Source organism: Oncorhynchus mykiss, chromosome 1, assembly GCF_057628025.1.
Source record: "Oncorhynchus mykiss isolate SJ-2025 chromosome 1, ASM5762802v1, whole genome shotgun sequence".
NCBI classification, from domain to species: Eukaryota; Metazoa; Chordata; class Actinopteri; order Salmoniformes; family Salmonidae; genus Oncorhynchus; species Oncorhynchus mykiss.
This window is the reverse complement of record NC_143022.1, coordinates 26229844-26245915: the sequence shown is the minus strand read 5'-3', so window position 1 is coordinate 26245915 and position 16072 is coordinate 26229844. Positions and strand designations below refer to the sequence as shown.

At 42.1% G+C, this 16072-nt stretch overlaps 1 protein-coding gene across 1 annotated transcript; it reads right to left on the bottom strand.

The window, feature by feature from the left end:
- Positions 1-2203: 2203 nt before the first annotated feature.
- tat (tyrosine aminotransferase) lies at positions 2204-14452 on the bottom strand. The gene is made up of 7 exons (XM_036974098.2): positions 14041-14452; positions 11064-11287; positions 10752-10850; positions 10499-10600; positions 3642-3755; positions 3413-3521; positions 2204-3297 (listed from the first exon to the last, which is right to left on the bottom strand). The coding sequence occupies exons 1-7, from the start codon at positions 14165-14167 to the stop codon at positions 2240-2242; spliced, it is 1833 nt and encodes a 610-aa protein (XP_036829993.2). The 5' UTR covers positions 14168-14452; the 3' UTR covers positions 2204-2239.
- Between the last annotated feature and the right edge of the window lie 1620 nt (positions 14453-16072).

The window sequence follows — 16072 nt, the reverse complement described above, 5'->3', positions numbered from 1 at the left end:
AAGTCCATACAGAAATGGTTTGTTCGAGATCGGTGTGGAAGAACTTGACTAACCTGCAGAGCCCTGACCTCAACCTCATCGAACACCTTTGGGATGAATTGGAACGCATTAGTGCCCAACTTCACAAATGCACGTGTGGCTGAATGGAAGCAAGTCCCCACAGCAATGTTCCAACATCTAGTGGAAAGCCTTCCCAGAAGAGTGGAGGCTGTTATAACAGCAAAGGGGGGACCAACTCCGTATTAATGCCCATGATTGTGGAATAAGATGTTTGACAAGCAGGTGTCCACATATTTTTTTGTCATGTAGTGTAAGTAGACCCCAATCTATGGAACAACTCAACTTTGCATAATAATAGTCCTTCCAGAGCTTGTTTTGACAGTGCAGCAGTGTTTAGTGCTCCATGCATTGGGTGATTTTGCAACCCAGTTGCTGAGAGTAATTATGATAGGGATTTCTGGCAAATGTCCCAAATACCCACAGCATAATGTACAGTATGTGCACAGTAATACATAAAAGCTAAATAGGTATATAGAGTAAAATACAGATAAGTAGCATATGATACAGCGCAATCGCGTCATGTATGTAAAATATAGCTTTCATTTATACATGTAATTTCACACAAAAAGTTTATTGAACACAGTGATGTAACAGGTAGCCAACAGCATAACTTCTGATTCACTCTGGGGTTGTTTACTCTCATGATGGGTAACTCAGTGAACAGAGACTGAACAACTCATTATGCAATATTGGTAGAGCCACTGTGTCCTGAAAAATTTACAGAAGAATGTAGATAAATAAATACACATCCTAATAAAACCTTATGCAGTGGTCCAACACACACACAAATCCCCTGGAACTTTGTACCCCACCATCCCCTTATCATCTGGCTAAGGACCCTGTGCCCTATCCGCCAGCAGGCATGATGGGGTTGAGTCAGTTAAAGACCATGTCACTCCATGTCCCTCTGTTGACCACGTACCTATCCACATATACATTCTTAATAAATAAAACATGTCACAGAACTCAAGCTCACCTACCTAAAAGTGACTCGTAATTGTATGAGTCAAGTACCTACTCACTTCACAGCAACCGTAACCTTGCTGCTCACCAATCCATTTCCCACACATGATTTTAAAACTGAAGTAAACACAGACTGCTACATCATGATTCACATGTCTCTTAATGATGAGGTGTTAATAATATGTATGACCCTATTTGTAGGCCTTTGGCCCAATGACCCTCTTCTGGGTAAAGGAGAATCCCTGGCATCTTCTCTCTCTATGGAAGCCCTCTACTAGCTTCCCATCCTATGAATATGTTGCTGAGTCATCTAACATCTGTCTTCTCATTGGCCCACATACCCTGAATCTGTGTCACTTGACCTACCCCAAAATTGCTGTGGACTAACTAATATATGGATTAACTAACAACGGTAGTGTGTAAGCACAAATGCATAGGTGGCTTACACTGACAGCATGATGACCCTGAACCCTCACTTCACAAGATGAGCTGCCTATGACACAGCCAGGAATGATTCACAGCTTTTCCATTTGTACAGTGATGTACGCAATTCCCAATGACGTCATCATCATTGATTTGTCAACAAAAGGAGGTGCACAATGACTGGTCAATGGATTTTGGTTGCATGTTATGGACAGTAGCAGTCCACTCAGAATATCTGAGTAATATTTAACCCATGTCACACCATCAAACAGACCCCTCTGAATCAACATGACACAGCATGAAATATTGGGGACGATACCAGTATAATATCATTGCTAGGAAACAATCCACAAAAATAATGTAACTTTTTTAGGAAAAAATAACCCTAATGTTGGAAATAAAAAAATCCCCATGTCATCCAGTCATGCTTATTTTCCAAGCTATAGCACACAATATTTTACAGAGTTTGGTGTGCCACATATTTTCATTTTTGCCATGGAAAAAAATAGAGATACTGGTATTGTCACAGACTAAGAACCTAGGTCAGTAAGAAATTGGTGCTGTGTATTATGGTATGTAAAAGGTTATTATACCAACATTACACCTGGTTGAACTGGGCATATTGAATACTGTTTTATTGAAATTTAACCTGAATTCTGATGCTGAATAATTATGTAGCAGTTTGTTTAACCTCAGCTATACATTTCACCGCGGCAAATGGTGGACACCACCCTGATACCTCAATCTAATCCCATACCTCAGTGTCAACCCCAGGATCATGCTTCTTCCTCCATCACACACTTTGGTTGTACATTCTCTTTCCATATCCAGGAACATAGTCAGGATCTGAATCTTGCGTTTCGGGATCTTCATCAGAGCACGACTCAAAACTAGAATAGAGCGTGTTTAAATCATAATAAGAATACACTGGAGTTTTTTCCACATGTTCTTCATCATCCTCCTCTTCACCATCATCACGGTCTTCCTCCTCAGTGGTCTTGGTGCCTCTTAGCTCTGCAGCCATGCTACACTCCTGCTGGGTCAGTTTTCGGAGCCGCACAAATGGCTGTAGAAACTTTGACATAAGCAGAAGAGCCTGACTCTCCATAGACAGTCTCAGCTTGACCTTATGTGTTCTACTGGCCTCTGGGCTGTCTGCTGGTTCTCCAGCCTGTTCAGAATGGGCTCTGTCATCGAGGGCCGTAGGTTGGGATACAGCCACTGTTTGAGGAGGGGAAGGGTTCTGTGTGGCCAGAGTTAGATGTTGGGGTTGACAAAGGGTGAGGAGGGATGGGGTCAAGTCCTGTGATGAGGTGGAAGAGGACCCCTGACAGTGCACTGGGGTATCACTCTTTTCACACAGCAGTTCTTCAGAGCACTCCTGCAGAATGCTCCTCACCCATTTCTGGTGTTTAGAACACAGCTGCAGTGGGGAGGCCTCAGGCACCTCATCATTGTTCTGCCTGTCCTCCACCTCCGTCCTGCCTCGGCTCCCCTCCTCCCCATCAGAGACTTCCTCCTCCAGGAGGAGTGGACTGTCTTTGGACAGATCCACCCCCAGCTCCACGATAAGGGCCTGTGGCTCTAAACTTTGCTCAGCTGCACAAGCATGGTGTGGACCCAACCCCAATGAGTTGGATCTCTCCTCTCGGTTATCTTGACAGATACCCTGGAATGCGTAGAGACTTGTCCTGTCAAGCTGTGACTGCCCGTCTTTGTGTGTTCTCTCCTTGGGCGACCTTAGCACAACTTTCGAGGTCCCAGGACCCTCCAGCTCCCGGCCTATTCCCCTCTCCTGTGCTGATACCTTATGGGCTCCGTGGCTGGGATGACATCTTGAAGAAGACTTGTCTGAAGGAATAGAAAGACAAAATATTTATCTACAGTACTGTAGGTTCCTGGTGGTCTTAAATACTGTACTGTGTTTACATCTGTATGTCATAGTTAATATGCTGAGTTTGTTGACCAGAGTGGAATAGCCTCTTCAAGGACGCAGCAAGGGAGGTGGAGTCACAGGTAATTAACGGCAATAGTAACTCCTCTTCGTATGCCATTGGACCCTCCTGCTTCAACAGCTATAGGCACATTCACATGGATAACAAGGACACTGACAGTTATGTAATAGCATGAGAACATGCATTCTCTATTTGATTGAATCCTCAAACAATCTCAATAATTATTGTATGTACACACACCTGGTCAAAATAGGTATCACTCTGCAGCGTCGACTCCAGTACCTGAAGATAATGCAGCAACCTGTCCTCCAGTTTCTGGGCATAGCATTCTCCATATTGGTCCTCCATCAAATCCTGAAAGAGAACCTGCAGATCAATACATATACTCCATCCTACACACAATACCTCAACCCTAGTGGAGGCGACAGGCATTGCTCCATCAAACCATCTCCATTGTTTTGGAGTTCCATCACAAGGAACTAAAGGCTGAGTGTAGCAAGAGGCTGGGTATATAGCATCCCCTACTGGACAGCAAAGGAACCACTACCCAGACTTTATAATGGCACTATCATCTCAGACTGGCCTATTACGTATTCAGCATTGTACGTCTTCTTCAGGAACCACTGAATCCAGGAATAGTTGAAGGTCAAAGTTCACATAGTTGAAGGTCACATGGCATAAAGATGTCAATTACACCTATGTAATCATGCCAGTGTTCATTCTGGCACTCTTTTAGATTTAGTCTAGTCTTAGTCATTTTATATAATATTATTAAGTCTTAGTCACTTGAATAATGATTTTGTCTAGTTATTGTCAAAATGACGAAAACAGTGGGCCATTTTAGTAAACTAAACTTTTATTTTAGTCACATCACATCATTAAAGTAAACACAAATGACTGTCTCCCATGTGCACAAACATAAATAGCCTTGTCTTACCAACATATTTTTCTGCATACCATCCTATTCTCTTCCCAACAGCAGAGATATGACAAACATACACTGTATAAGAATTATCTGGCCATGTAAATTCCTAATTCAGCCAACATAGATATTGTACATTATATACAAAAGAAAGACACCCGATCGCAGAGAGAGACAAAGAGAGTAGCTCAATCACCTCAAAGTATTATGGGTTGCACCGCCGTAACTCGTCTCTCATCACTGCCAATGTTAGCAACATTCCACAGATGCCGCGGCCACATTGATGTCCAAAAGTAGAACGGAGATATTTTTTGGTACCCTTCCCCAGATCCATGGCTCGACACAATCCTCTCTCAGAGCTCTATGAACAATTCCTTCAACATCATTTTTTCAAGTCCTCCCAAGATGGCATAGCAGTTCAGACGTATTTTTGTCCTCGTCCTGTCGTGTCCCGTATATATATATATTTACAACTTTTTTTTTCACATACATTGTTAATTTTCCAAAAACTCATCTTCAGAACACTCTCCTGCAATCTGCTTCACCAATTTATATTTATATAAAAAAGTATTATTTACCTCAGATCTGTGATCCTCCGAGAGGCTAGCCAGAAATTAGCCAGAAGCTAGCCGGTAGCTAGCCAGAAGCTGGTCCAGAAGCTACTCTGAAGCTGGTTCAGGGGCTAGTTCAGAAGCTAGTTAGCTTATTTACTGGCTAATCGTTGGTACTCAGCTGACCACGGTTTGTGGTCATCGGCTGTCCTTTGGCTCGAGAATCTATCGCCAGATTTGTACGGCGCGGTGCAGCGCAGCGCGGCTCGGAGCGGAACATATCGGACCAATTTTTCTCTCCATGTCCCTGGATTTCGGCCGCTGGCTCTGGACGTCCATGCCTGGATCTCGCAGCTAGTTGGCTGCTATCCGTGTGACTATCGGCTTTCATCGATTCCGGAGCTAACATCAATTGTTCCGAAGCTAGCCGCTGCAGTCACCTATCCGGACCCGTTTTGCTGCCTACGCGGAGCCCCACCGGGCCTTCACGGCTGGACTGCCGACGTTGTCTACCCGAGGGAATTGTCCGGCTGGCTCCTCCGGCGCAACGTTGCCTGGGCGCCCATCTGCGGCCTGCTAGCCGTTGGCTATCTTATCGGCTGCTATCTGAATAGACAATCGGACAATTTTTTATTTTATTTTTATTTATTTATTTATTTTTCTTCTTGGGCCTCTATAACTATATCTATTGTTTTTATTTTTGTTGTTGTTGTGTGATTTGGATTAATCCCCTCTACCACACGGAAACCCACTAATCTACTGACGGAACGCAAGAGTTGGCTAATAACAGACCTCCATCCTATGCTAGCTTGCTCCTATGCTAGCTTGCTACCGATTTAGCTGTCTAAATCGCCGTGACCCCCAACCAACCTCTCCACTCACTGGACCCTTTTGATCACTCGACTGAGCATGCCTCTCCTTAATGTCAATATGCCTTGTCCATTGCTGTTCTGGTTAGTGTTTATTGGCTTATTTCACTGTAGAGCCTCTAGTCCTGCTCATTATACCTTATCCAACCTATTAGTTCCACCACCCACACATGCAATGACATCTCCTGGTTTCAATGACGTTTCTAGAGACAATATCTCTCTCTTCATCACTCAATACCTAGGTTTACCTCCACTGTATTCACATCCTACCTTACCTTTGTCTGTACATTATACCTTGATGCTATTTTATCGCCCCCAGAAACCTCCTTTTACTCTCTGTTCCAGACGTTCTAAACGACCAATTCTTATTGCTTTTAGCCGCACCCTTATTCTACTCCTACTCTGTTCATCTGGCGATGTAGAGGTGAATCCAGGCCCTGCAGTGCCTAGCTCCACTCCTATTCCCCAGGCGCTCTAGCCTTGGTTTCATGCATGTTAACATTAGAAGCCTCCTCCCTAAGTTTGTTATATTCACTGCTTTAGCACACTCTGCCAACCCGGATGTTCTAGCTGTGTCTGAATCCTGGCTTAGGAAGACCACCAAAAATTCAGACATTTTAATTCCAAACTACAACATTTTCAGACAAGATAGAACTGCCAAAGGGGGCGGTGTTGCAATCTACTGCAAAGATAGCCTGCAGAGTTCTGTCCTACTATCCAGGTCTGTACCCAAACAATTTGAACTTCTACTTTAAAAAAATCCACCTCTCTAAAAACAAGTATCTCACCGTTGCCGCCTGCTATAGACCACCCTCTGCCCCCAGCTGTGCTCTGGACACCATATGTGAACTGATTGCCCCCCATCTATCTTCAGAGCTTGTGCTGCTAGGCGACCTAAACTGGAACATGCTTAACACCCAAGCCATCCTACAATCTAAACTTGATGCCCTCAACCTCACATAAATTATCAATGAACCTACCAGGTACCTCCCCAAAGCCTTAAACACGGGCACCCTCATAGATATCATCCTAACCAACTTGCCCTCTAAATACACCTCTGCTGTTTTCAACCAAGATCTCAGCGATCACTGCCTCATTGCCTGCATCCGTAATGAGTCAGCGGTCAAACGACCTCCACTCATCACTGTAAAACGCTCCCTGAAACACTTCAGCGAGCAGGCCTTTCTAATCGACCTGGCCGGGGTATCCTGGAAGGATATTGATCTCATCCCGTCAGTAGAGGATGCCTGGATATTTTTTAAAAATGCCTTCCTAACCATCTTAAATAAACATGCCCCATTCAAGAAATGTAGAACCAGGAACAGATATAGCCCTTGGTTCTCCCCAGACCTGACTGCCCTTAACCAACACAAAAACATCCTATGGCGTTCTGCATTAGCATCGAACAGCCCCCGTGATATGCAGCTGTTCAGGGAAGCTAGAAACCATTATACACAGGCAGTTAGAAAAGCCAAGGCTAGCTTTTTCAAGCAGAAATTTGCTTCCTGCAACACTAACTCAAAAAAGTTATGGGACACTGTAAAGTCCATGGAGAATAAGAACACCTCCTCCCAGCTGCCCACTGCACTGAAGATAGGAAACACTGTCACCACTGATAAATCCACCATAATTGAGAATTTCAATAAGCATTTTTCTACAGCTGGCCATGCTTTCCACCTGGCTACTCCTACCCCGGTCAACAGCACTGCACCCCCCACAACAACTCGCCCAAGCCTTCCCCATTTCTCCTTCTCCCAAATCTGCTCAGCTGATGTTCTGAATGAGCTGCAAAATCTGGACCCCTACAAATGAGCCGGGCTAGACAATCTGGACCCTTTCTTTCTAAAATTATCTGCCAAAATTGTTGCCACCCCTATTACTAGCCTGTTCAACCTCTCTTTCGTGTCATCTGAGATTCCCAAAGATTGGAAAGCAGCTGCGGTCATCCCCCTCTTCAAAGGGGGTGACACTCTTGACCCAAACTGCTACAGACCTATATCTATCCTACCATGCCTTTCTAAGGTCTTCGAAAGCCAAGTCAACAAACAGATTACCGACCATTTCGAATCTCACCATACCTTCTCTGCTATGCAATCTGGTTTCAGAGCTGGTCATGGGTGCACCTCAGCCACGCTCAAGGTCCTAAATGATATCTTAACCGCCATCGATAAGAAACATTACTGTGCAGCCGTATTCATTGATCTGGCCAAGGCTTTCGACTCTGTTAATCACCACATCCTCATCGGCAGACTCGACAGCCTTGGTTTCTCAAATGATTGCCTCGCCTGGTTCACCAACTACTTCTCTGATAGAGTTCAGTGTGTCAAATCGGAGGGTCTGCTGTCCGGACCTCTGGCAGTCTCTATGGGGGTGCCACAGGGTTCAATTCTTGGACCGACTCTCTTCTCTGTATACATCAATGAGGTCGCTCTTGCTGCTGGTGAGTCTCTGATCCACCTCTACGCAGACGACACCATTCTGTATACTTCTGGCCCTTCTTTGGACACTGTGTTAACAACCCTCCAGGCAAGCTTCAATGCCATACAACTCTCCTTCCGTGGCCTCCAATTGCTCTTAAATACAAGTAAAACTAAATGCATGCTCTTCAACCGATCGCTACCTGTACCTACCCGCCTGTCCAACATTACTACTCTGGACGGCTCTGACTTAGAATACGTGGACAACTACAAATACTTAGGTGTCTGGTTAGACTGTAAACTCTCCTTCCAGACCCATATCAAACATCTCCAATCCAAAGTTAAATCTAGAATTGGCTTCCTATTTCGCAACAAAGCATCCTTCACTCATGCTGCCAAACATACCCTTGTAAAACTGACCATCCTACCAATCCTCGACTTTGGCGATGTCATTTACAAAATAGCCTCCAATACCCTACTCAACAAATTGGATGCAGTCTATCACAGTGCAATCCGTTTTGTCACCAAAGCCCCATATACTACCCACCATTGCGACCTGTACTCTCTCGTTGGCTGGCCCTCGCTTCATACTCGTCGCCAAACCCACTGGCTCCATGTCATCTACAAGACCCTGTTAGGTAAAGTCCCCCCTTATCTCAGCTCGCTGGTCACCATTGCATCTCCCACCTGTAGCACACGCTCCAGCAGGTATATCTCTCTAGTCACCCCCAAAACCAATTATTTCTTTGGCCGCCTCTCCTTCCAGTTCTCTGCTGCCAATGACTGGAACGAACTATAAAAATCTCTGAAACTGGAAACACTTATCTCCCTCACTAGCTTTAAGCACCAACTGTCAGAGCAGCTCACAGATTACTGCACCTGTACATAGCCCACCTATAATTTAGCCCAAACAACTACCTCTTTCCCTACTGTATTTCATTTATTTATTTATTTTGCACCTTTGCACCCCATTATTTTTATTTCTACTTTGCACATTCTCCCATTGCAAATCTACCATTCCAGTGTTTTACTTGCTATATTGTATTTACTTTGCCACCATGGCCTTTTTGCCTTTACCTCCCTTATCTCACCTCATTTGCTCACATCGTATATAGACTTGTTTATACTGTATTATTGACTGTATGTTTGTTTTACTCCATGTGTAACTCTGTGTCGTTGTATGTGTCGAACTGCTTTGCTTTATCTTGGCCAGGTCGCAATTGTAAATTAGAACTTGTTCTCAACTTGCCTACCTGGTTAAATAAAAAATTTTTTTTTTTTTTTTTCGTTTTTTGCTCTGACATGCATTGTCAACTGTGGGACCTTATATAGACAGGTGTGTGACTTTCCAAATCATGTTCGATCAATTTAAATTTACCACAGGTGGACTCCAATCTAGTTGTAGAAACATCTCAAGGATGATCAATGTAAACAGGATGCACCTGAGCTCAATTTCGAGTCTCATAGCAAAGGGTCTGAATAGTTATGTAAATAAGGTATCCGTTTTCACTTTGTCATTATGGGGTATTGTGTTTAGATAGATGATGAAAAAAAAATATTGAATCAATTTTAGAATAGGTCTGTAACAAAATGTGGAACTAGTCAAGGGGTCTGAATACTTTCCAAATGCACTGTATATAGCTAGGCAATGAGGTAACATGACTGAACAAGGTGTAGCCTAAACAAATATTTAACGGTCTGGTCTGTAAGCAGCCTAGTTGTAGAATGGTCGCGATATGCTTTATGAATGTAAAATTTGGAGCCAATGCACAATAGAAAGAAAAATAAAATGTAACACCGGTATTTTGAGTCATATCTTTTGAATGGTAATGGCTAGAATCAAACCGTTTTCTCTGAGGAAAGACTTTGCTAGGATGTTGGCTACATAACCTGGCTATGAAATTCAGTGGGGAAAGTGCAAGGGTTGAGCGAGACTACAAATTCAAAAACGTTTCTATAGTCAACAGGGATAAAAACATACTGTTGTGTCCTTCCCACTGCTTAACAGAACTGTGCAATCTGTGCTGCTAATATATTAAAATTGTGCTTACCACTGAAAAGCTCTCAATCTCGCCAAAAACTCTTGTTCTGTCCCCTTAGTAGTCAGATTTTAGTCAAAGAGAATTTCAACTCGTCTAGACCAAAATAAAACATTTGCTTTGTCCTAGTTCTTTTCTGGGTGTATTTAGTCAGGTATAGTCTCGTCAATTGCCACTGAAAAATAGGGGTTTGATGAATATTTGTCACTATTTTTGTTGACGAATTGAACACTGAATCGTGTGAGACAAGGAGGGGAATAGAAAGGGAGCATTAAACAGACGATGGGGATTTAGCTAACCTTGATATAAGAGTTGCGCATGGACATGTCCATTGCAAGAGTCTGGGACAAAGCCTTAAAGTCCTGGTGGTTCTTCCTCATTAGGTGCATCTCTTGTCGGCTCTGAAGAGGAACAAAGAAAGGCGACATTTAGTTCAGCCAATACTCACTAGGTCGGTCAGAGATGCTGATATTCTGATATACAACTGATTCAGTTTAGTCAACAGTGTCATCCAAAGTAATCAAATAAGGCAGTTATAATGCATTTACTTACACATTCATGGTACTGAGGTAGTCTACTTGGAAAAAACTTAATGATCTTCAAAACAATGTTGACAATACCTTGGTCTTCCCGAAGCATCCACATAATTATCTGTACCAGAATACAAATCAAACACAGCTGCTCATTTTGTTCCACCAAAACTCAAATCAACAAACACAGCATAGTTAAAATAACTGTACCTGAGTCAGCCCAACTTATTAGTAGGCATACATGGCCTTGAAAACCTCTCTATGCATCCACATATTGCGATTTCCCACCCCTTTCCTGTAACTGTTCTCTACCTTATGTGAAACCTCTACATACCTTGGTCTTGAGGCCAAACATGATTTTCATGTGTTTGATAGGGGGCACCAGTCGTGGCAGCAGTGTATAAGTGACATCCATGAACTCCATCACCCTCCCAAAGCTCTTGATGTCTCTTGTCTTCATTATAGAATACGCCTGGGCTGCTGCCACCCGTAACCTCCATGGCTCATCTAGGGTGACAGATTGTAGGTCATCCTCTGGCCATCTGCTGGGGTCCAGACCTAGAGAACACACACAAACAGGGATATAACAAATAGGTAAAACTTTTAAAGGAATGTCACCTATCATGTCAATTTATCAGCTTGGGGTTATTAATACCATGTTTCAATTCCATTTTTACCATCTTATTAACTAAATGTAACTTAATTATATTTTGCATGTCCTATATTAGCCCATATAGGTCTAATAATATAATTTAATTAGTGTCAACTATTTAAAATAATATATTATGTTTATAAACGGGTGATTATGCAACTTCGGCACTTTGACTGTGCAAAATTAAAACTTATTCAAACACCATTTTACCAGTATTGTACTTGTCTTTTATTTGTCTAGAAACTATATATCGGATAATGGCTGCCTTGGTAATGGCTGCCTTAAAACTTGCCTTGGTGACAGCTGAAAACATTTATTTATCATGAAAAATAAGATATTTCCACCCAACCTTTTTATGAGATTATGATAACCATATGATTTCCATATCTAAAACAAATAAATGTATGTAAATTATACATAATATACTCATTTACCTCAAAATATGGGTTGTGATGTAAATGACATCTATGTTAAAAAAAAAACGTATGAAAACAATATTTTATTGCAAACATTTTGAACAACCATTGTTAAACATTTCAGACCTATACTGGTTTGTAGGCCCATCACTCACAAAGTGTACAGCAGTAGCCGATGGGCAGAGCTCAAGGAAGTAGGCCAGTGTTTTTGAGAGATGGGCCCAGATAACAGAGGGGTCATGCCGCATAGAAGAGCTCAGTGAGCAAAGTGAAACTGTATCATTTGTGGTATATCCAACACAGGTGTGGAGGATCACCTGCTTGTGAGAATCACCAAAGTTAACTGCCTGGATTTCACTGGTGTATTTAGACAGGTAGTTCTCTGCAAAGTCAATATGCACAATGATCTCCTCTTTCCCCAGATTCTCTTAATTCTCTCATTTGAGTATTGGTGTTGAATGTTGTACAGGTGTTTCCCCAACTTCTCTTTCAATCCTTTGGAGAAGTCCTCCAATAGAATGTGCAGTGTGCCACATGCTTTTTCTTTTACTGTCAAATGTACAGTGAACTTCTCCATGTTTCCCTCTGTTTTTCCTCTCTCTCTTCAGCTTTGTTTTTCCACTCAAACCACCATGTCTGCTCACCAGCATCAAAGTCAGATGTTTTAAGCTCTTTTGCTTGGCGAAGGGAGCACTCTCTATACATGAGCTCTTTCTTTAGGTTCTCACAGCACAAAGACTCAAAAACGTTCTCAATGTTTCTGCAGCTGATCACTTTGTGATACTGAAGTTTGTCCGCCATGAACTGGAGGTTGGCGTGGGTTTTGCAGGGAAATTATATTTCTCAGCATTCCGTAAAGCATTATCAAGTTTGACATTTGTCATTCTAAGATCTCTGTATGCTTTTGTGCGACCTCTTCCAACCTTTTTCCTTCCAGCAAGTATTCAATTTCTCATTCATGTTGCAGACAATGAGGAATGGGTATCAGGGTGTGCATCAGGGACAGGTATGTTAGCCTCATGTTCTGGCTGCAAGTCATCTGGTGACTGAGGTGGTGTGTTGCCTGATGGGTAGGTCTCATTTGCAACTGTTCTCTTTAAGTCTGTCTTCTATTCCGTTGGTTTATATTTTCATCTCTTGTTTCTTTTTTCTTCCAGTATCTCTCCCGGTCTTTTTGCAGATGTTCCTGGTATCGTATAGGATCGGTTTTTATTTTGTTTCTATATGTCTGTGACCTCTGTGCTGTTTTATGTGGCATCTTCTAAAAATAAAGACAAATACTACTTAGTTTCCAATGTGTGCACACCTTGGAGCATTTTCTAGATTCAATTAATTTAAAACATGATTAAATAAGCCTAAAGTTTAAAAAAAATATATATTTAAAAAAGTAAAAACGAATACGATAATGGTTTGGGGCATTTTCACCACTTTCTGTCATTTCCACCACACTTAAGTTTGTGATGGAAATGACATTTCTACAGTTTCTGGAGAAAATCGACAGACAGCTTAGCATGCTTTGATTAGTATTACAGCTAGCATATTGTTTACCTTAAATACATAAAATATATTTTTTAAATCAAAAGTTCTACCACAAATTAAAGAAATTATAGCCTGTTGGGAAATGACTGACAATTAAAATATTAATTGCACAAGCAATATTTCCCTCGATTTTTCTTCATCTTCTGGACATCACATCTGGAACAACCGTCCACTGCAGCCATGTGCTTCAGTGTCACAATATGTTTCCATGGTAACTAAATTAACATTCGCTTGAAAAAACTTCATTTAATGAGGAATTTGTCCTCAGTGGTGGAAATGACACCACTCCCAAAGGACAGGTATATTTTGTGTAGAAAACAATATAAAGGGCATACTCACAATAAATATTGATATAGATTTGATTTAATTGACTCTTTCTGTAGTACATAACATTATATAATGTGTAATTATTAATGTTCTCATTGAAAAACATAGTACTAGTTTAAAAGTCTGGGTCAGGGACAAGGGCAAAATAGTGGAATTGAGGTATAAAATGCATCTGAAAGTAGCTAAAATACTTGATAGAGAGGTGTTTGAAGGGTATGGGGGGATTCCAGTGTGAATTTAACATACACATATTTGGATTTGTTTTATAAAAAAAAAAAAAAAATCCCCAAAATTGACCCGAGGACATGGAAGTGCCCGTTGTTGCATAATCACCCAAACACGGATTTGAACAAATATATTTGTTTGTTGTTGCTTACCATCCAATGTGTCCATCATTCTGTGAGCCCAGGCATATTCAATGATCCACATTGGCAACGTTGGGATGATCTCCAAACATTTAATCTCAGACGGATTGAAATGATTCTCAAGGCCTCTTCCCTCCATCTATTTGAATTGCTGCAAAACGTCCCCAGCAGCGGAATCAGGTGCCTGATTAGATTCGTGTAATTTTAGTCAATCTACTTCTTTTTTTGGGGGGGGGGGCTCTGGTTTAATAGCAGAAACACAAAGACTGTCATTGGTCCTTGATGAATATGCATGCCCGGCGGGTTGGACATGTACGGACAAATTCAGAATTCGCTCGTTAGCGAAAACGTATCCAAAATATTTCCGGGTTAAGACTGTCACGAACTGGTCCGTGCTATCCGGGATCCTTGGGACGTCCTTGCCCTATTGAAGTTGATTTGTAAAATGGTTACGGTTAGGTAAGGTTTGTGGTTAGGGTAGCACTATTCGTCAACTGGGAACCATCTGAACTAACTATGTATAAAACATAATAGCTAGAGGTATATACAGCACAAACTATTCCCTGATTATCAACCATTTAAAGGGCCAATCAGTAGTTGAAACAATAAAGTGAACTCAACACTGTTTTGGCAAAAACCTGAGGGATGGGGCTAGAGAAATTGAATCACTCTCAAATTCATAGACAGAGCTGACCATCCCTGATATCAAGAATCATAGTTTTAACCATGTTTTGAGGCTATACATACATATACTTTGTTTACAAACATTGTGAGTAAAACAAGCTTATATTTTGGGTTATGATGGGGTATGGCAGTTAATCTAAGCTCATGTGATTTGTATAAGTTATAAATTATAGTAAAAAAAAATCAATGGATATTTATAAGTCCAAAAATGTATGTAACAACCCCTTTAAGCAATCTCAACCCCTTTCAAATAATTCCCGTTTCCACCGTCACATAGAGGACCTATTGTGAAGGCCTGACCAAATAGTTGAATCGGGAAGTGATTATCTGGTTAAACTGTAGTAGGGATGACATGCTTGTGTGTATTTTCATTTTAAAAAGTTAACTACAGTATAACAATGGCATCACTGTCCATACTACAATCAATATAGTAATATGTACATTTAAGGGAAACGTAATTATGTTATGAAAACGTGTAGCACATGCATGGTATAGATGATACTCGTGTTAGTCAGACTTTAGTGTTGGTTCAATGTCATCTAGTCTAGTGCGCTAATTTAGCTAGCTGCTGTAGCTATTTGCTTGCTATCTAGCTTCTCAGTTATGTGATAATGTGAAAGGATTTTGCTCATACCCGGGCCAGAAATACTGATTTGGTAAGCAGGCCATCTTTCATGTACATATCAACCTTTCTCTTTCACCACTATGTTGTTGACCATATTTTGTTGAATTACTTCTTGGCAGTTCTTTGCTTGTCTCTTGTAGGTGGGCTGTAAATTAGCTGACCGACTGTACTGCCATGACTGGACCCAGCCATGAATATAACTCTGTACTTCAGCGCTGTCGACTAGGGCCTAAAGAATGTGTGTTTCAAAAGCCCCATGGCCCCATTTCACTGTCTCCATTGGCTGGGTAGTCCCCGTCTCATCTGTGGCCCCTTCTCGGTCTCAACAAGCGTCAAGGTTCGTTCATACCTACAGAATATGAAGCGGAAGATCCAGCCCCCGCCAAGTCCTTCATAGTCATACCCCCATGTCTGCCAGGTGGGTGACCCGGTGCTTCGAGTCCAGGCTGCAGTGGTGGACCCTGGGACCGCACAGGGTCCGGAGGCTCAGGAGGTGATCCGCACCATGGTGAAGGTGATGCAGAAGTTCGAATGTGTGCATCTCAGGTTGTGAAGGTGTTGCGGAAGTTCAAATGTGTGCGTCTTAAGTCGTAGTGTCACTAGCTCCGTCACTAGTATCTTAGCTCTGGAGTTCCCAGAGCGCATGTTGGATCACAGCTTGCCTGCTGCACATGAAGTCCGCGGTCTCACCACTGTGCCTCTGCAGATCTTCATCAACCACCAGCTGCGGGTCCT

What these genes read in the sequence shown, in the direction of transcription:
- tat (XM_036974098.2), bottom strand. Translation starts at nt 14,167, where the DNA reads ATGGAGGGAAGAGGCCTTGAGAATCATTTCAATCCGTCTGAGATTAAA. An exon ending in AATGATGGACACATTGGATG is followed by an intron (nt 11,288 to 14,040) that starts GTAAGCAACAAC and finishes TGTGTTCTCTAG; the next exon opens with GTCTGGACCCCAGCAGATGG. An exon ending in TGTTTGGCCTCAAGACCAAG is followed by an intron (nt 10,851 to 11,063) that starts GTATGTAGAGGT and finishes ATTCTGGTACAG; the next exon opens with ATAATTATGTGGATGCTTCG.